The sequence below is a fragment of the Vigna unguiculata genome, chromosome 8 (genome assembly GCF_004118075.2).
Source record: "Vigna unguiculata cultivar IT97K-499-35 chromosome 8, ASM411807v1, whole genome shotgun sequence".
NCBI classification, from domain to species: Eukaryota; Viridiplantae; Streptophyta; class Magnoliopsida; order Fabales; family Fabaceae; genus Vigna; species Vigna unguiculata.
In genome coordinates this window covers 37,554,591-37,575,760 of record NC_040286.1, presented here as the reverse complement: position 1 = coordinate 37,575,760, position 21,170 = coordinate 37,554,591, and the positions used below count along the sequence as shown (strand labels likewise).

Here is a 21,170-nt window from a genome sequence, read left to right as displayed (position 1 = left end):
TGAGTCAATGATCACAGTCACATGTTTGTTTGTCCACTGTGTTGATTTTGCTTGCTCTGTCTCCATCACTGTAAGAAGGACACTTTGTTTTTCTTTTTCGTATTCTTCAACACTACTCACTCACTGTCACACTGTAAAAATTAATCTTATACTGTGCTCTCAAGTTACCATAGGAAAAAATTTTCGAAAAATTATACTTTGAATTTTAAATTTTTATTTTTATTTTTTATTTTTTAACATATTTTAATTAATAATATAAAAAAATAGTATATTAATTAATAACTCATACTAAATCATGTTAAAAATAAAATAAAATAAAGAAATCATGATATCATTATCTAAATTTGTATTCAGGTTCGGGTAAATATTTTTTACCTTTATTTATAAAAAATAAAACACAGAAAACTATGATTTCATCAAATAAACCAGGATAATATTCCAAATTAATATTGAGATTTGAAATAGAACAAATTAATGGAATAAGAATTAATTGTGACAAATGTGTGGGTGTGTTATATTTAATTAATTATATAGTTATTTCTGTTGGAAATAATTCAAGTGTGAGTCAAAAAGTTTCACATTTAATGAAATAGACAAAATTAAACACTATATAAGAATAAAGATCCATAACAACATTGTTTCAAGTTTTTGGTGTAATACTAATGCTAAATATCTTATATCTGTAAGACTAATGTCATATAATCATATAGAACCATAATTTTTCATATAATTATGACTATAAAAAAAAAACATACCAAAAAATATTCAACAATTTCGTATTCTACGACTAAATATGACTTATATTTGTTTTTCTTTAACATTTAATATGATGTCGCATTTCTTTTCCCATGATTTATCGGTAAAATATTAAACTTTTATGTTGGATTCCGTACCCGATTGAGAATATTAAAAAGAAAAAGAAAAACATGACGGCTGTTTAACCTCTGATTTGAAAATTGTGACTAGAAATACCATTTTATTCTAAATGGATTAATCCAATGGAAAAAGAGATTAGTTAGTTTTTAAATTAAAGTCTGAATACTTGTTTTGTCCATTGTAATCGTATACTTTGCGTTTGATGTACATCACATTTTAAAAGTATTAAATTCGTACAAGTTTTTCAATTAATCTTAGCTTTAAAGTAATTATTTTCATTGTAACTTTTAATTACATTCCTTAACCGACTTTAATGCATTTATGTTTGTTTATATGTGGATACTATTTGATATCCAGCCAAATTTTAGAATTTTTTATATCTACTATTTTACTCTAAAATATATTTTTTTCTTTATAAATGTAAAAGTTAATTTTTTTAATGATTTAAAGTATTTTTAAAAGTAGATCGTCAACTTGTATAAGTGATGTCAAAAAAATATTTTTCTTTATATATTTTAGAAAGATATGCTATATAACAATGTTTTAAATATTATAAATCAAAATTATTTTAAACTATTATAAATTTCATTCTATTCAAAGTCATCATAGATTAATTAATATTTTGGAACAAATTCTCACAACAATACACCAGAGTGAGACAAATTGTAAAGAAATGTGTAATGAAGAGAGATTAAAAAAAGTGAAAAGCTTTTAGTTTTTGTATCTTTTACAAAAATAACATCATTCCCTTTTCTGTGGAAAAAACATTGTATTGTGTAAAAGTCAATTATTTCTGGGCCTTCGTGGTGTAATCAAACATAAAATTGAACTTTAATGTAGTTCCGACATTAAAACATTTTTTCTACACAGAAAAGAAATAATAATAATTTGAATTAAGGAAGCAAGAAGGTTATAATGAAAAAAAAAAATGGAGTGATTTTGAAGTGAAGAAAGTGAAGAAGCTAGATAGCTGCATGTAAATAAATAAAAGATAAGGAGGGAATAATCCACGATTATTACATGCATTTTTTTTATTGATATGTCCTAATTCAACTATGATATGAGGAAATTAAGAGATGAGAATAAACAAAGAAATTGGTGATATTTTCTAATTTGGTGTATAATAATAATACCGAAGGCGCAAAATTTAGAAGAGATGATGAGATCAGACGTTGATGGTGTTGCAGAGGAACATGAGGGACGATGCGGACGCGTCGCTGGCGATCCTTCCACTTCCGAGCCTCTCGTAGCTGTCGATGCAGAAGAGCGAGAGGGAGAGCTGCACCTCGTGCCGAGTCCACACCCGTTTCCTCACTCGCTCCGACTCTCCGAGTCGACTCAGCACCGGCCGCACGCACACCATGTAGAGGCGCTTGTAGCCGCCGAGCGCCACCACCACCGCGCGCACCGACGCCGTGGAGACATGGCGGAAGCAGAGATGCTCCCAGAGAGAGTCGTCGTTGCGCGTGAGGCTGCACCACAGACGACACACGCACGCCGCCACACCCAGCGAGGGACCGTCGAGTCGTTTCAGGATTTCCCGAAGAATGTCTATGTTGTCGTTTATGAAGAACTTAGGCCGTTTCTCTCGCTCTCCCCGGTGCTGCTCCTGCACCATTCTTCCCAGCACCGGTGAATCAATGAATGGCGCACAAACACAGAGAGAAGAGAAGAGAAGAGAAAATAGATAAACAGAAAGAGAGAGAGAGAGAGAGAGATTTATCTAGCTAGGTAGTGAAAGAGGAAGTGGTGGGTTTAAGAAGAAAGTGTGGCATGTGAAAGATGAAGCAATGTTGGTGTGGGACACCAACGTTAGATTTCTTCGAATGATACTAGAGTCGTAAATTTTGCAAATAAAAACGATGGAGCAAGAGATTGTTATGAAAAGAAAATGTTAATAAATGGGAAAATGCAAAATGCAAAATACAAAATGATAAAATAAAAGGGTGTGGGGTTTTAGCTGTGAAAAGAGTGATGTATTTTGACTTTGGGGAAGCAATGAATGAATAAACGTGAAGTTGTGAAGAGTGAGACCATTTTCATTTGTTACTACGTTGGATTGTTGTTTGTTGTTGTGGTTGGAGTTGTTGTGTGCATGTATAGAGAGAGAAAGAGAGAGAGGTTGTGTTGTTGTGAGTATCGAGGAGAGAGAAGGGGCCAAAAGAAAGGTCCAAAGCAGAGAACTGGAACCGATGCGATGCTTTTTTCCTCTTGTTGCTTTTCTATATAGGTTTCGGGGTTAGCAGATTTGGTGTTTGTTGTTTTTGTTGTTGTTTGCATTCTCTCTAATACCTTGTATCGCTTGAGAACCGTTGTGGATCAGAGAGAGAGAGAGAAAGAGAAGAAAAGTTTTGAAATTTTCTCCTGCTGTTGCTTGAATAGTCACACACTCTACGCAGACGTTTTCTGGTTTTTTCTGGACCAGAACTTTGGACCATTTTTCATTTTCTCAAAAGCTTTTATGACATGTTCAAGTCAAGTACTCAAGTGTGAATTTTAGGCTTCCCTCCACTCTATGGGGCCATCACTGTTTCGTCACAAATCTCTGATCTATCTCTTCACCCTATAACTCTACATATGAGGTACCTACCTACCCTTCTATAACTTCCTTCATTCATTGTCTTTGATTTCATGCTACAAATAATAAGTGTCTCCATATACATATACCACGATTCATGAGCTGTTTTCAGTTCAAAAAATCATTACACGGTAACTTTGCACCATGTTTCTTGTATTACTTTGTGCAGTGGAAGAAGAGTGTTGAATTGAATTACATTTTTCGTGTTCTTTTATGAGTGGAAAATAGGGCAAAAAGTACTACACAAATATAATTATTTGTTACTATTATTAGCATATACACCACTGCAAAATGGGACAAGACACTGCAATGCATGTGTATGATGATACCAGTGTATACATTAATAGCTGGCAAGTGCGCTGATAAGGTTGAAAACTTTACATTTTAAACTATACAAAACTAAGTACAACATCAAGCCAGAGTTGACTCTCTATGCCTATTATCATATAGATAATAGCATCAGATCTCTGTATATGTTTTTGTAACATAATTTTCCCTTTCCAACGCTCCAAGCAAAAACTTTGGATTCCTTCGGTTTTCAAGATCTGCTTAAATTATCTTTTTTGTTTTGACTTATGCCTTGAACCTATTCGACCAAATGTTTCATTCACTTAGTTTCACTATAAAATGGACTAACGTAGTTTTTAAAGTATATAATAATAATCTGAGTCCGCTCGTGATATAAAAATTGATCATTTTTCTTAACAGTGACGATACCATGATTACCATTTTTTATTAAATTAACACGACCCACGAATCATTAATTATTTATTGAGGAAACTGAGAAAGATGCTGTGTTAACTTGAGGACAAGAAGATGATGGAGTTTGATATTGATTTTCCCCTTGCAAATGGGGAAGCAGAAGTAGAAAGAAGTTTTGGTGATGAAAGGAAAGGAGGGTGAATGATGCTCCACCAAATTTGAAAGTTTTGGTGACTAAAGTTCTTTCCCTGCGAGACACACGAATAGAAAAGCGAGGGTACAGCAAAATGGAGAAAAAAGAAATGATGTGAATTTGAATAGCAACAAAGAAAAAGGTGAAGGGGTTTTTGTTTGAGGCAATGAGTATTGAAATGTCTGATAGGGTTGGATTTTCTCCCACAAAGGCAAAACACCAAGTCCTTTGAGACAGAAAGCATAAAATATAATATCATCTAGTTAGGGGGCGTGAAATTGACATTTGATTTATTAATTAGGGTTTGTGTAGAGAGAGAGTGGTTCCCACCACACTGCAATTTAGAGAGAGTGTGTCATAAGGGGTTGTTTTTATTAGGTTGGACTTGTTCGTTGGACACACTCGAGGGAGGCACTGTTCCCTATTCTTGCTCTCAGCAACTCGATAACTGCAAAACTACAACAAGGACATGGCTTTAAACTTTGCAACCAACACAATTTTTTTTCACCATTTTTCTTTTTTCACCTCTCTTCTTTCTCCTTTGTACTTTGTTCTTGTAAACTTGTGCCCACATATACTAATTAGTCAACTAGCTACTTGAGTTATATAGTATAGTATCTATACATCAACATATACATATACATTCAATTATATTCCCAATCATCTGTGATCTGTGGTCCAATGTTCATCTCTTTATGCACAATTTCATTTTTTCCACTTATGTCCACTGTTTTTGTGATCGTCGAAGTTATTGTGGTCCAACATATTATAGTTGCTAACTGGAAAATAGTTTAAAACGCTGAATTATTGAATATCCAATCATGGAAACTTTTGATGGTGGTAAAGAGAAATCATGAGATGCTTATCAAAATTGTGTAGTCGCATCTTCTTTTAATCCTGTTGTTTGTTTCGTCAGAGAAAACAAAAACAGAGGTGGTGCTGTCATGGTGAAGTGCAGCTCACTCATCAAATTTAATTATCGTTCCTATAATTTAACAGGTTATATATAGAGAGATAGTTTTTATATTGTTAATTAATCGAAGGATTAAATATATTTTTTTATTTTGAAATTAAAATGTGTTCATATTCCAAATTTTAATATAATTTGATTTTCAAATTTTAAAAGTAATAGATATAGTCATTCTAATTCAAGTGTGTTACATTTTGTTTGACGTGTCAAATAATATCTGAGACATTTGAATTATTTATACTATTTGACACGTTTCAACTTAAATATCAATCATAAATGTCATTTAACACTTAAAAAGAAAATTTAATATCACTTAACTAAAAAGATTATATTCATTTATTTAAAAAAATTTAAAATTAAATGCATCAAAATTTAAAATAAAAACGAATTCAAATTTTGATTCCACAAAATTAAAAACTAAAAATTCATTTAATCATTAATTAAAACACATCTTGTCTGATCCATCTAATAACACAAGTGGTCTTAAAACACACTTAAGCCTAAAAACCTCTCAACAAAAGAAGGTGGAAAAAACAATATTGACAACATTCGGATATCCGATGATGTCTTAATATTGATGCTTGCTTCCAAAAGGATTAAGCAGCTAAACCTAATTAAGCTTTTAGTAAAATCAATTAAAGTTGGTTGGACTTCAATTAGACCCATGTAAATGTAAAAGCTCGCTAGAAATACTACTAATAAAATCATCATTTATAGGTGATTAGGCTTCGACTACATCAAATTAAAGATAAAAACAAAAAAAAATAGTATAAATATGTAACCCAAGTAAATATCTGAGAATTTTAAAAATAACATTTACTTACAAGTGATAAAAACTTAATCTAACTTGAGTGATACAAGTATCCGACCGATAGAAGACTTAAAAGACAAAAAAAATAAAAAATTAACTAATATTTATAGAAAAATGTGGAGAACAAAAGTTAAGAGATATACTCTGAGTTTGCAGTTTCATCAAGCAAGAGTGGATTATTTTTACTAAACTAGTGCAACTTTTAGAAAAATAAGATGAAGTCTTTCTTTTATTTCTTTTACTTTAACTTTTACTAAATGCCAAGAGCATTTATGAGTGTCCAGAATTACCAGAAATTTTATGCTAGAATGTCAAAAACACTCGTTCAGTAACTTTAGAAAGAAAGTACACAAACCTGGTAAAAGACAAAAAAGCAAAGATCGCCACTGGATATCATGCCTAATTCGCTCAAAAGTACGTCTACTCTCATTTTTTTTCTTTTTCTGTGTGTCTAAAACAAAAGGTGATTAATTAATGGTGTATGAACAGTAACATGATCCTAGGTTATAGAATTAATTAAAGTGTTTTGGCATAACAATGATTTGTGATATCCAAATTAGCACAAGTATGTTGTGATAATAGAAGCTTTAAACAACATCCACGTAAGAAACAAACAAGGAAGTAAAAGGTAAACAGAAAGATAGAGAGGGAAAGAAAACAATGCAATGACAGGAAGCAAGTGAGTGAGGTTCTAAATCAACGCTATCTCCTAACTACTCTCTTAGCTACAAGTGGCTAACTGTGGAATCTCATCTTTATTTTCAAAGTTTTTCAAAGTTTTTCAAAGTTTAGCTAATATGGCTTGTGTTTTTCTTCTTGTGTCTTTTCTTCTAACCTAATTTATTGCTCATTATTCCTTATATCAAGCAAGAAACTTCCTCAATCTTCACACTAATGGATCACAAATCTCTGCATACATGTTTTTCTGACAGGGCATCTTCAAAACAGTGATGTTAGGCATAAAAACAAATGACTATGTGGTTCACAGCATGCCAACAACTAATAACAAGCACAGAGGAAGAAGTTACTGTTGGTGGATCCAAAATTAAACTTTGTTAACCGTAAAGTTGGGTCATTTAATCAATCAGAGGGTTCTACTGTTTTAAACTTAGCATTTTCCAAGCTCTGTGAAAGGTCAGAGTCAAACTTGTTCTGCATTGAAGCTTTTCATTGCACACACTGTGCAGGTTTTGTGGCAGTTTTAACTTTAAGCACCGATGTTGAAGGTGATGGAAAGTGGACAAATAACTTGTTGTGTGAATAAAAACTGAACCATGGTGCAGTGCCATGACGTAACTTCGTGAATAAAAACTGTGTAGGTATGGGTTCATGCTAGGAGCTAAGGTGAACCTCATTATTAGACACCTATGATACAGTATTCTTAACGATTTTTTTTTTTTATATTTGGAAAAATAAAAAGGTGAAAGGTAATGAAGAAAAATTGTTAAAGTATTTAAAACAAATTAAAGAACTAAGTTCTTTTATCATAATTTTATTTAATTATTTTTAGTTTTTTAGGCTTTTTTAACTTAAAACGATTAGCACTAGAAATATTTTGAGACTTTTTTGAAAGCCTAAAATAATTAGTAAAAAAACATCTTTTGAGGTTTTTTTTTGAAATAAATAAAAGTTTTACTTCCTTCGATCTTGAATCAGTTTTATGGTAAAGAATGATATCAAATAGATGTAAATTTTTGTATTTTTGTGTTGAATGTAAAAAAATTAGAAGTGTAAATTTGAGGCGAGATGCCCGCACAAAAAATTTGAAGAGTGGGTTGGAACATAGATTTATAGTTTATTTGGACTTAAGGCGGGTGGAACAGGCCGACCCGTTTATAAAATTAAATAGTCTATAAGTTTTATTATTATTATTATTATTATTATTATTTATTATCATTATATATAAGATAATGATTTTTATTTTTGAATATAAAATATTTTTATTTTTAAATTAACAAATTTGTACTTCTCTTGTAAGGTGTGTTATTGTACATTAATTATAATCTTTGTTACTATTATACTTTGCGGTCTAAAACAAACTAAGGCCCGCTTTACTATTCCTAAAAAGTATGATTGTCCCTCTTAAAAATATATTGTGTTTGGAAATAGGAATGTTCAATAAGAAGTCAGAAAAATAAATATTAAAAAAATTATATATGTAGTAAAATATTATTTTTTATGTTTATATTAATCTTTTAACTATAAACTAATGTAGCCTATAAAATTGTTGATTTAAGGTAATATTTAAGTAATTTTATTTATTTTAAATAGTTTTTGGTAAACAACTACTATAGCAATGCTTTAATATATTCTATGGTTCATAAGTGTATATGGAAAACATTTTGGCTCTTATATTAATTATTGTACACATGAATGAAAAATTATTTTCTTTTTAAAACAAACGTATTCCTTATTTTAGTTTTTATGCTACATTTTTTTTAATTGTATTTCTTGCTATTTTTTATTTTAATGTTTTATAAATATCACTTCAAATTACTTTCTTCTAACAGTTATTATCCTTGTGTTTAAAACTATTCTGTATCAATTTGATAAATAAAGTGTAAAACAAATAAGAATTGTTGTCATACACGCATAAGTACTTAGGTAAATTGGATCAGAGAACTTATTAAGATTAGAATAAATCTTAAGACTGAAAAAGTTTACAAAAGTACTTAATATTATTCATGGTAAGATTCTCACATAAATAATGAAATCGATCTCATCAATTCTAAAACCCAACTCGTCTACATGATTAAATTAAGTTCATTTTTTTAAGGTTATAAATAATACTTAACACTAAGTGAGTTGTACTCCTTGAAATCCATCAAACAACTTGATATAACAACATTTTTGTTTTGTTATTAGTTGAAAAAGGGTGACATAATGGAGTAATAAGTTCATAAATTTAAAAAATGTTCAACTATCCAATAAATATATAATAAAAATAATAGTAAATTAATAAGTTTATATTTAATTACATTAATGCTGTTCCTAATTAAATATAGCAGGAGTATACTTTAATTGATATAATTCGAATTTATCTATATTTCTTATTCTTTTATCTTTGCAATATTTTTTTTTTCATAATTGATGAGCTATGAACTAGAGATGGCAAATAAACTCGTGCCCGTGGGTATCACCCGAACTCGTCCCCGTTTTGACGGGGAATCCCCGCTTTGACTGGGTATGGGTATGGATATGGATAATACCCGAAATTTTCAACTGGGGATGGGGATGGGGATGGGGATATATATATACCCGCCCAAATACCCGTCCCCGCTTAAATTACTAAACTATTTATAATTTATTAAATAATCTAAAAAATATATATAAATAAATAATATATTTACACATAAAATATAATATAATATAATATAATATAATATAGTATATATACATATAAATAAAATATACTTATATATATATATATATATATATATATATATATATATATATATATATATATATATATTTACACATATACATGTAATATAATATAATATAATATAATATACATATAATATATATACATAATAATATAATATAATATATATAATATATACGTATAAAACAAATTAATCATTTAACTAGTGAGATCTTTTATAAACAAATTTATAACATGACAAATTTATAAAAATTTAAAAGAAATATATATATATATATATATATATATATATATATATATATATATATATAAAAGCATAAAATATTTACGCATATACATATAATATATATACATAATAATATAATATATATTATTATATTTATATTATTATATAATATAATATAATATATACTTAAAATAAATATATATCTATAAAAAAAAAATATATATATATATATATATATATATATATATATAAACATAAGATATCCACACATATAATATATATACATAGTAATAATAATATAATATATAATATAATATAATATATATAAATAATTATATATATATATATATATAAACATAAGATATCCACACATATAATATATATATATACATAGTAATATAATATATAATATAATATAATATAATATAATATATATATATATATATATATATATATATATATATATATATAACATATTTCTCATTCTCTTTGTTTTTTGTTATATACTTTGTTTACTCTCTCAATTGTCTGGTTTGTTTTTCAAGATTTAATTTTGAAGGTAATTTTTCTTTTTCTTATTACATAATTTTTACTCTCTGTACATGGTTATGTTCAAATAGGTGTTCCTCAATTTCATTCTATGAAATAATTTTTAGGTTACACATTTGATTATCTTTATTTATTTATTTATTTTCATGAAAATGTTTGACTCTTATTTTGTAGCTCTTCTTTTTGTTACTTTGGTTATACACTTTTTTACTCTCTTTTAATTATTTGGCTTGTTCTTTAAGGTTTAAACAGATCTTCAAGGTACTTTTCCTTTTATCATAATCTTAATTATACACATTTTTTTTTTCGTTATGTTATGTTCAAATGGATATTCTCAAATTTGGGTCACACATTTAATTATCTTTACTCCTTTATGATAATTTTATTTATTATTTATTTTTTGTTTCATGATAATGTTTAATTATTTACTATAGAGGCTTTGATGTGTACAAGAAGTTGGATATGGAACTCAAACCATCTAGGTAAGTTACTCAAATTTATTAATATTTTTTGTTAGTATTTTTTGTGAATTCTCATCTAATATTCTACATTTGGTGTTTGTAGGTGTTAAAAAATTAAAAGGAAAAGATGTTCTCATGAGTGAAAATGAATCTGATGAAAAAGGTACATTATATTCTAGTAATTAAAATTTTCAATTTCAATTATTATATCATATCTAATTTTTCATTTTTTTCTATGTGTAGGTGGATCGAATGCAAATGAAACCACTGATCATTTGTAAAATTAATAAATATTTTGGTTATTATAAAATTTTAGTAATGTGTAATTTTTTAGCTTTTATATAATTATTTGAATTTTATTTAGTTGTTATTTGATACTTTAATTTGAGATTTATACTATTATAATATTTTTCTTAATATTTGACATCATGAAAATCAAAAAGAGTATGTTATTTTAATATTGAATATTTTGATAGTATCATGATTCCGTTGGTGTGATTTTTAAATTTTTTTATAAAAAATATTTAATTGATATATGGAACAATAAAAAAATGGGTATGGGTATGGATATAAGAAAATACCCGTTATCCGGTGGGGATGAGGATGGGTCAAAAGTTGTATACCCGTTGGGTTTGGGGATGGGGATGAATTTTTATTATGGGGATGGGGATGGGATCATGATACCCGTACCCGCCCCGCCCCGTTGCCATCCCTACTATGAACTTAATTTATAACTCATATCAATCTCAGCTCGCAAATAAAATAAATCTCCTTTTATTAATTAATTTCATAATTGGTAGAAAAAGTTTAAACTCTTAAAATTATTATATAAAGTGATTAATGATTAATGTTTAAGTAAATTTAAAGTTAGAATTTAAGTAAATTTGATTTACTTTAACATTAAAATAATAGTTCATTACAAAAATTAAAAAATAAAGCATAACTACTATTTAAAGTTTTATTTTCAAAATATATTTTATTTACATATAAGTTGGTAAGAACATTACGTTTATTTTTTCTTAAACTAAACTGTGGTTTTCTATTCATATATATAAGCTTATATCATTAGTGTTACAAGTGATTATCTATTAACTTTTGTATAATATTTACATAATATTTATTTCTTTAATTATAAACTTAGCTTACATAGTAACTAAAAATATTAATCAACAAACTTGAAAATAATTAATATTTATAATTAAAATGGGATTTGAATTTAAGATATTTAATTTAAAAAAAAAATTCAATTTTTAAAACTGATGTATGGGTTAGCTCTGTCCATATATGAACATTTTGGTCTTATTTTGATTTTACACACAAGCATTATTTTATTATGATAAAATGACCATATGTATGTTGATATCTATTTTAAATAAATCGGTAATTATCAAATCTACAAAAATCATTGTATAACTTGAAAATTTGCAAAACATATCTCATTAAGGTAAGAAAATGAAAGAAAATTAAACACCAACTTAAAACAAGTTTAATCTATAATATTTCAGAAAAATAATTTTTAACTGATAAAGATGAATTAAATTTAAACTCATCTTTTAATAAAATATTAAAGTTTATTCTAAATTAATTTGATCTATCAGCTCATCCACTATATATAAACATCTAATCTCATATAAAATGTTCATTGTATAAAAGATCTCAGGTCAATTAAAAATAATAAATAAGTCCAATAATAAATTAGTTTTAATCTCACTTTCAAATTTCGTTGTCAAATCCTCACCACAAAGAAATGAAAACTCTTCATTGGTAGTAACTCACTCATCATTAGTGATTATTACAGTTTTTTTTTCTCATTGGGTAAATGAAATTGTACTGTGTCTAAGAGAAGAGACAGAGAGGACACGAGTGTAATGGACTTTGGAGGCATTATAATTTGGGCCATACGAGGAGAGGCCCACAGGCTGTGAATTAGTGTGGACCGTGGGCCCACCTGATGTGGGTTGCTAAAAACTATAATGGGAGTTGCTGAGCCGCACGTGTGGCTCAGTTGGAGTTGCACACTGAAACCGAAGATTGAGGATGCAGAAGCAGAAGCAGTGAACTGAAGAGTTGAGTGATTGAGTGCAAAAGAAGCTTAATTTGAATGGAATTTAGAATTGGTGGTTCATCGTCTTCAACTTTTTCCCTGCGACGTTCGCTTCTTCCTCCATTAAAAACCGTAACCACTTTCACACGTGAGTGGGGGAGAAGGAGAAGGAGAAGTACTTGCATACAAAGTCTTTCGGTATCTTATCACAAGTTTGTTGAGTTTGCTTTGGATGAAACCAGACGCCACACTCACTTGACCCCTTCACCTTTGCAGGTTTTTTTTTTTTTTAATTATGTTATTTTTTCTTGTGGAGATGGTGTTGAAAATGTTTACTTTGTATGAGAAAAAAAAATTCAACTTTTACTTATTATTTAGTTTTTAATGTTAAAAATGTGCTTGAGGATGAATGCACAAAGGTTGAGGACGAGCGCAGTTTTGAAGATGTGTGCACAGGTCTTCATTTACATTTTTGTATGTTTTCTTGCTAGGATAAGTTCAGTTCCATGAATTCTAAGGATGGTAAAGGAAGGCTTAGTATGCTATCATTTGAAGCTGCCAAAATTAGGCTTCTACGAAGTTTGATCATTGAGACAGAAACAATGCAGGTGCTTTTTTAATCCCTGTCAAATATCAATTTATTATGTTTGTTAGCTTAACTAAACTCTGTTGGTTACATTTTGTTATCCTTACTACAATAGCTTAACTATAGTTAGTTTACTAGGATAAGTAGCTCATCTTTGTATAGTTATAAAAAGCTGAAGCTTACAATAGTAAAATCAAATTTGTAATCCCTAATTCATAGTGAAATCAGTTTCTCTCCTTTTGTTAGCATGAAACAATCCATGCCTCTAACCCTAGTTTTCTTCTCCTCGTCCAACAATGGTGACAACTACCTGTTCTCACTCAATCTCTGAAGAGCTTGAGTGAGAATTATCTCCTTTGGTGTCAACAAACAACTTTTCTTGTGGCTTCAATCTTCAAACAACTTTTCTTGTGGCTTCAATCTTCCATGTGTAGAGAAATGCTCACTCATGTTTTCTGGTGCAAGTCATTGTGTTAGCTTTGGAACAAGGTTTATGCATACTTCCATTTGCACACCAACATGAAAGCTCACTCCTGAACAGAAGCTGAGTATCGCAATATGGCATACACCACAGCTGAAATATGCTTTGATTCAAACTTTATGATCTGAACTTGGAATTCCACATACTTTGTGATAACATGAGCACTATAGCCTTAGCCGCAATCCTATTCTTCATGCTCCAAGCATATGGAAACAAATATTTTCTTTGTTCGAGAAAAGGTTGTTACCTACCAAAATCTAGATCATTCATGTCAAGTTGCTGATGTTCTGACCAAAATCTTCTCTCCTACTCGTTTCCTGACTCTGGTTAAAGCTCAAAGTTGTAGATTCACGTTCTCACCACCCTTCCTGAGCTTGCATGTGTGTAGTGGGGTATATATCCATTACTCAATTGTATCTCTTTCATTGTTAAGATCTATGTAACATACTCTCAGTTTGTTATAGTGTGTTATCTTAACTCAACTCCATTAGTTACAGTTTGTTATCCCTACTAAAATTAGCTCCTTTACTATACGTAGTTAGTTTACTAGCATAGCTAGCTCATCTCTGTAGCTATACATAGTTGAAGCTTAGGTTACTGCAGTAAATTCAATTTTGTAATCCCTCATTCATAATGAAACCAGTTTCTCCCTGTACTATGTTATACTAATACAAATTGATGTATGGTTGGTTTCTACTACTGTCCTAAAAACATACGCCTTTGTAGTACCTGGTAATTTATTTTAGCCATAACAATTTCAAAAATTTGATCTTCTAGGAACTTATTTCTGCCAGTCTCGATTCTTGAAATACCATAGTTTCCACAAAACTGACAATCCCTTGTCCATTATTTTAATTTAAAATGTCTGAAAAAACTAATCATTTCAAAACTTGCCGACGGCACTACACAATTTATCCTCTTTACTAATAAGACTTCAAAGTTAATGCCTTTTACTGTTTCTTCTTCTTTTTTTTCATTTCTTGCTAGTTAAACTACTATAATAACAATTCCATTCCTAACTGTGTTGCAGTTATTTTAAAGTGGTAATTTCTTCATTGGGAAAACAAAGGTGGCCAGATATTGTTTATTTTCTTAATTGTGTTATTGTATATCTCTGGATCCTCCTCATTTGAATTCAATGTGTTGGATTTCATCCTAGTCCAAACTTTTTTCCATCTTCATGTGAACTTGAACTTCAGCCTAGTGCAAACCTGTTTTCAATGATACAAGAAAAAAGAATGACATATCAATTGCTGAAGTGTTCTTCTGTATTTTGTCCTGTCCGGAAATTGTTTTACAATATGCTCACTGCCTCTTATTTTTTTTTCTTGAACTTATGCAGGTTTTTGATTTTACTGTCTTTCCTGAAGCAGAATATGATGTCCCCATATTTTGTGCCAACTTTTTCACCTCTGCTAAAACAAACATTGTCGTGTTGTAAGTTAGCATCTTCTTCCACTGTTGCATTCCACTTATATAAAGGATGTTCTCCATTTTCCATTTTACTTTTAGTTGTGGAAAAGTCCACAATGTGTACTGTGTTTTCAACTTTTTAACTTATTCTTAAGCAGCATTTCAGCTTAAGGAAATTTATGCATTGTAACGCATAATTTTTTCATTCAAGAAGAGTTTAGAACTAATAATGAAAACCCGTCTTTGACTGCTTTGCATTGTGAAATTGTGTTGGGAATCATTCAGTTTTTTAATATGCATAAAATAGCCTCTTATCTTTGTGTTACATAACAGAGAACTTTTGTCTTCATTTGGGTGTGGTCAATGCATATGTTTTACTGCCTACTAATGCTCACCAAACTAGGTTTATCAAGTATGAAGTAGTCTCAGGGATAGGTATTTGATTGAACTTGTTAAAAGAAAATACCATATTTCATTAAGTGCAAACTTTCTTCGCTCGTCACTTGAAGAGGATGCTTCATTCCTTTTTATAATAGGTTCATGTATCTTTTATGGTATATTTCTGATTATTCACATCTGAATGTTACTTTAAGCCAGAAAATTGTAGTTGTTTTACTCTAGCCCTTTGGTTTTTCCACTTTTTTTTCTATGAACCCTGAAGAAGATGAAGTGTAGCCCTAACCAGCTGCACAGTGAAGGTCACAGATCTTTGCTTGCATCGTTGCGGTGCTTGTTTTATAATTATTATTCTCTTTAGAATGAGGTCTTGTAAATAAAGAACCCTGAAACCTTAGTTCAATAAATCTGGCTATATATGTCACAAGATGTCATATCATATTCTATATAGAGGATGGTGTATTTGATTCACTATTTGAAATTAAGTTATATTAGATGTACCAAATCATCCTTGTTTTATGCATATTGGCCTTTGCTTTCATTTCTTATGTATTGTAGTTTTATAATCCAAAGTTATAGAGACTTCTGGATAATTGGTAGTGACTCGTCGTGATTCTTCTTATAAAGAACTATTTGGTGCAGCCATTGTAATAAATGAGAAATTTGTCATATTGGTCAGTAAATACAAAAGGATTTTGGGTGAGGTGCACATCTACTAGAATTTACAACCTACTCAACTGTATGTAGAAGAATTCTATAGTGTCCATCCCTATAGATAATGTACTGTTTTCCTTCTAAGGTTGCATTATTCTTCCTTAATGTAGGTGTCTCTCTAGTCATATTATCAGTGCATGTGCTTTACACAATGGTACATGGGAGTTTAGACATAGCCAAAATAACATAATGAGGAAGATCGTGCTACACCTAGGAACAAAACATAAAGCAAGTATGTGAAAAATCATTGTGTTGGTCTGTGTAGTGCTCGGTTCTCCTCAATATTATTTGCACCTTAACTGTCTTAGAAATATAGTATCTGTTCACCTATATATCGCTGGTACTTTGATAAAGGTTTCCAACTGTACTATTAATAGGTTGTTCAAACATTCTATAAGAACGAATTACTGTATGTAATGCAGAGCACTAACCTTGAATTAATTATGTCAGGGACCTTAACCCCTTGCATGATATCATCAATCAGCATGAGTACAAGGATAAGTACTTTAAAAGCTTAATTCCTCTTGGCCTTAAATATACTCAGGTAAATACAAATATTTAGGGCAAATTACTATAGTTGTTGGTAGAAGTATTTTCAGTTTTGAAACAGTTAATCACTCAAATTCAGCGTAACAATGTGCAATTTGTTAATAAGAACTACTTATTGATCTGATTTGCCAAATGAGTGATGCATTGCTCTAAAACTATATATACTCTTACTACAAATTCTCTGTTTTTGACTTTTCCTTTCTGAATGATTCACAAATGTTTTCATGGATGCATCTATGTTCTGTAAATTATAGAATTCTTTCTTAAAGGAGCTAGTGTGTTGACTTAACACAGACTTCATGCAGCTTTTTCCATGGGGAGGGAAGCTCACAAGTGAGTCTATAAAATTTTTTTCACCAATTGTCATCTGGACAAAGTTTACCTCAAACCCACAAAAATACGATATCTTGTATTCCGCATTTAAGGATTATTACAAGGTAATAACCCCAACATCATGATAAACTTTATCAGTGACCATTCGAATTTTGCAAAATATAATATATTTAATAGAGTTGGCCTTGTACAAGTGTAATTTTTTTTATCTTGTTGACTGGGGCCCTGGCAGGTATGGTTGGAATTGATATGCAAATCAGTTAAAGAGACAGATGAATCTCAGGTTGTGCTCAATCTTGAAGCACAACATAGATATTTGACATGGAGAGTTGAAAAGGTAGTTCACATTTTCTAGTGTTTTTGGGCAACCAACATAAATATGACTAGTGATCTATTCACAAGAGCACATATTTGTCCTAGGTATAGTTGGTTTTGGGGTTTTCTATTTCACCAAGGATCTACACTCATTTAGCAGCAGTTGAAAATAATTTAGATGATGATAATACTGAAGAGGATTATGCTTGTGATATGTTCAAGAGAGCTACCTTATTGTTTATAGAGCAATGTTCAAATCTGTTTCTACTTTCAAATCTTGACAAATAAGTTTGAGATGTAGTTTAAAGTTTGAACTAGCAACATGGACATTAATCCAATCGGGACTTAAATTTAGAATAAATATTCTATTTCAAATTCAAATTTACAATGGACCTGATTCATGGACATGTTTGGAAGTAGGATCCAGGACAAGGTGTGTTGAAGAAGCTGATTGGGGATACACTTGCCAAGGTAGGTCAAATCTGTGGTTGTTTAATTTCTTACAATTTAGTACTATAGATGCTAACTTCTGGTTTTGTACCAGGATTTGTTGAAAAACTTTCTCTTTAATGGAGTTGATGAACTGGGAAGCAAAACATTCTATGATTATTTTCCACACTACTGCACTCAAGAGGGAACTTTGAATAAGAAAGGCAATATTATTGGAAAGTCCTTTGAAAATCGCCCATGGGATTCTAGAGGAGAATTTATTGGTAATTGGTTTTTCAATTGGATTTTATTTATCTAATTTCTGTTTTCTTTGCATCTGTGTTTTGTAGTCTTAGTCTCTCTTATCAACATTGTGTTGTGATCAATTGGAATAATTTCCTTAACTGTGTCTTTTATTTTCTGGTAGCACTCACAAGCAATATTTCATTAAAGATCAAGCAACATTCTTCTGAATTAAAATAGTAACTAGTTGATAATTTTTATAATATTTACAGAAAAACTTGTTAGAATAAGTTCTTCTGTAACTTATTTCAGTAATTCAGTTAATTTTATGAATAAAATTTATTTGATTGGATTGAATAACTACTCAATGAAATTGTTATCTTTGTTTATAGTAACTTTTAAGAATCCATGTGCTTTTATTTGACTGATGGAATGTTTTAGGTGAATGATTGCCCCCATGTAAGAAGCCAAACTTTTCAGACATTACTTTAAAACTTGGATGGTTCAGCGAGCATTGAAAAGACGGCAATTGTTGTAGAGAATTATGTCATTAGATGTTTGTAACATAAGTGCTACTGTACTGTGTTATGTCCACACAAATTTTTGTATTACAAAAAATTTCTTTAACAAACCTCAGGCTCCTATGGTTGTACTTGTGTTATTTTAACATTTATATTGTAAGATTCCATTCAACTGTGTACAATTAGCTTTAGATCAATCAAGTCTTCTAAATTTAATTTGTATATTACCATTTAATTTATTTTAATTTGTGTAACCTAAAAAAATTTATTTGATCAACTATAGTGGGTAAATAGAAAAGTTCTTTAAATCAATTGGACTACTCTATCACCTGTATTAAACTAATTTGCATATGTGGATATGTTTTCATCTCAAACATGTCTGTTAAAAAATGATTTATAAATCATTTTAATTCCTGATTGATTTATTCATACTCTACATGTAAAAAAAAAAGTTATACAATTGTAAACATTTGGTCTAATTTTTTTTTTCAAGTACATCTTTACCAAAATCTTTTTGCTTTTGACTACAAATTCTGACTCAAGTATATAACAAACAGAAGAAATCAATGTTAAAGTAAAAGGAATTAACAATCTTTGTCCCAATGTAAAAAAGAAAGTACTCCCCTAAGCCTCTTCCCATCATTTTTACTATTAAAAAATGGTAATTGAACGTGTGAAATTATATAAATAATTTTTATTTTATGTGTATATACTATCCTCAAAGATCAATATTATATCTTGAAACACTTCATATTATAAACGATAACATTATAATTTTTTATAAATTATAAAAGTTGAATATATTAAATCAACTGAGTGGAATCATTCAAATAGTTTCTCTGAACAAATAAACTTTCTGCATTGTAAACAAAACAGTAAAAAGGATCAGTTAGTTTGGTCAAGTCTCTTTGGTTTCTTGAATACTCCACCATTTCATTTATCAATATTTATAGATTGAATTAAAAATGTCCCTTTTAATTATTTTACTGTTCATAAATTCTCTTGTCACTGATTCTTTCTATCAGCTTGTTGATAATTCTCCATTGAAGTTTAAGAAAAATATAAAAAAGAAAAAAAATTGCAACTTACTATCTGTTTACTTCATTCTTGTCAAAAAGAAAGAAAAAAAAAATCACATCATCAGTTTTAACAACATTTAATACTGTGTCCATGGTTTGAATCTGAAATAAGGTTAGGTTTGTAAATACAACCGATGATGATGATGATGCGTTGTTGCTTTTCTAGAAATCAGTTTTTGAGGCACCATTTTAACATCCAATCATCCTTAGAAGGAGGTAACAAGAACACGTGAATCTGAATTTACTTTATAAGCTGGATTTGAATGGACCTAACAGAAAACCGACAAAAGCCTTGATAAATTCAAAAACCATCTTAAAATTCCAAGAAAAAATTTATTTGAATATGGCAGCATGCATGAGTCATAAAGTGACTCATTGATTCATTGATCAAGTGGTGTACTGATACAAGAGAGTCAATACGACATAATTTGTTTGATACTGATATGAACAACTTGGAAAGACATGGTCAGAATAGTTTCATTCCATTCTCAATCCATCTACTACGCCATGCGCGTCGAGTCTTTAAGGCTTAAATTTAATGATGTTCTCAGACCACAACATCGAAGGTGCCGCCAAGGTTCACCAAATTACACATTAATTTACAATAATATTATGAATTTTGAGAATTCAACAGGGCTACCTAGCTACCAAGCTGAGCCATGGATGCAGCAGTAGCATGCAGCAGCTGCAGCTAGCTATGGTATCAGAAACAGACAGAAGAACAGACAACAGAAGAAAAGCATCGTCAAACATAGAAGCAGGAGAGACTAGGGACTAGAGAGCAGTACTAGACTCTACCATCATCTGTCTATCTCACTTTGTCCTTCATTCATTTTTCTCATATATTCAAAGTTCCCCTTTTCATTTCTAGTTATTTGCATAACTACAACTCAAATATTTTCTTCTCTGCACACTTGCACTTGGAACATCTTTGCATTTATTTACACATACGTGGTGAACAGTGTCTATAATGAATCAATGAACAGTGTCTATAATGAATCAATAGAAACATGCTTATGACCAACGAGTCAAGGTTTTAACCATAATATATGGTGTACTTTGAATACGTGATCATGATGTGTTCAACAGTAGACCGAGTTTTTCTTTTAACATCACATGTGTGGTAAGTTTTAAATTTGGATGGTGGTTTGGTTCTCTTACTGCATTTGGAAAAGATATAATTTCATACTTTTTGTTTTGGTGCTCTCAACATAGACATATTTCCTTAACAAAAAATGTTACTGTTTTACAACTATGCATGAAATGAAATGTTGTTTTGCATTACACTGGTGTTGGTGTTGGGAGAAAGAAATCTT

At 29.9% G+C, this 21,170-nt stretch overlaps 2 protein-coding genes across 4 annotated transcripts; one reads left to right on the top strand and one right to left on the bottom strand.

The window, feature by feature from the left end:
- Nucleotides 1–1,836: 1,836 nt before the first annotated feature.
- Nucleotides 1,837–3,494, bottom strand: LOC114195285 (F-box protein SNE). Its single transcript, XM_028085704.1, has one exon. The coding sequence runs from the start codon at nucleotides 2,492–2,494 to the stop codon at nucleotides 2,042–2,044; it is 453 nt and encodes a 150-aa protein (XP_027941505.1). The 5' UTR covers nucleotides 2,495–3,494; the 3' UTR covers nucleotides 1,837–2,041.
- A 9,263-nt stretch (nucleotides 3,495–12,757) lies between these two features.
- Nucleotides 12,758–18,997, top strand: LOC114193684 (phytochromobilin:ferredoxin oxidoreductase, chloroplastic). 3 transcript variants are annotated; one of them, XM_028083576.1, is made up of 9 exons: nucleotides 12,758–13,071; nucleotides 13,287–13,403; nucleotides 15,205–15,299; nucleotides 16,836–16,929; nucleotides 17,240–17,371; nucleotides 17,500–17,604; nucleotides 18,003–18,053; nucleotides 18,127–18,295; nucleotides 18,696–18,997. In XM_028083576.1, the coding sequence occupies exons 1-9, from the start codon at nucleotides 12,853–12,855 to the stop codon at nucleotides 18,701–18,703; spliced, it is 990 nt and encodes a 329-aa protein (XP_027939377.1). In that variant the 5' UTR covers nucleotides 12,758–12,852; the 3' UTR covers nucleotides 18,704–18,997. The 3 variants fall into 3 exon arrangements, with proteins under 3 accessions (XP_027939377.1, XP_027939376.1, XP_027939378.1); XM_028083575.1 differs by lacking the exon at nucleotides 18,696–18,997 and having other exon boundaries at nucleotides 18,127–18,415; XM_028083577.1 differs by lacking the exons at nucleotides 17,240–17,371; nucleotides 17,500–17,604 and having other exon boundaries at nucleotides 18,696–18,985.
- The last annotated feature ends 2,173 nt before the right edge of the window (nucleotides 18,998–21,170 follow it).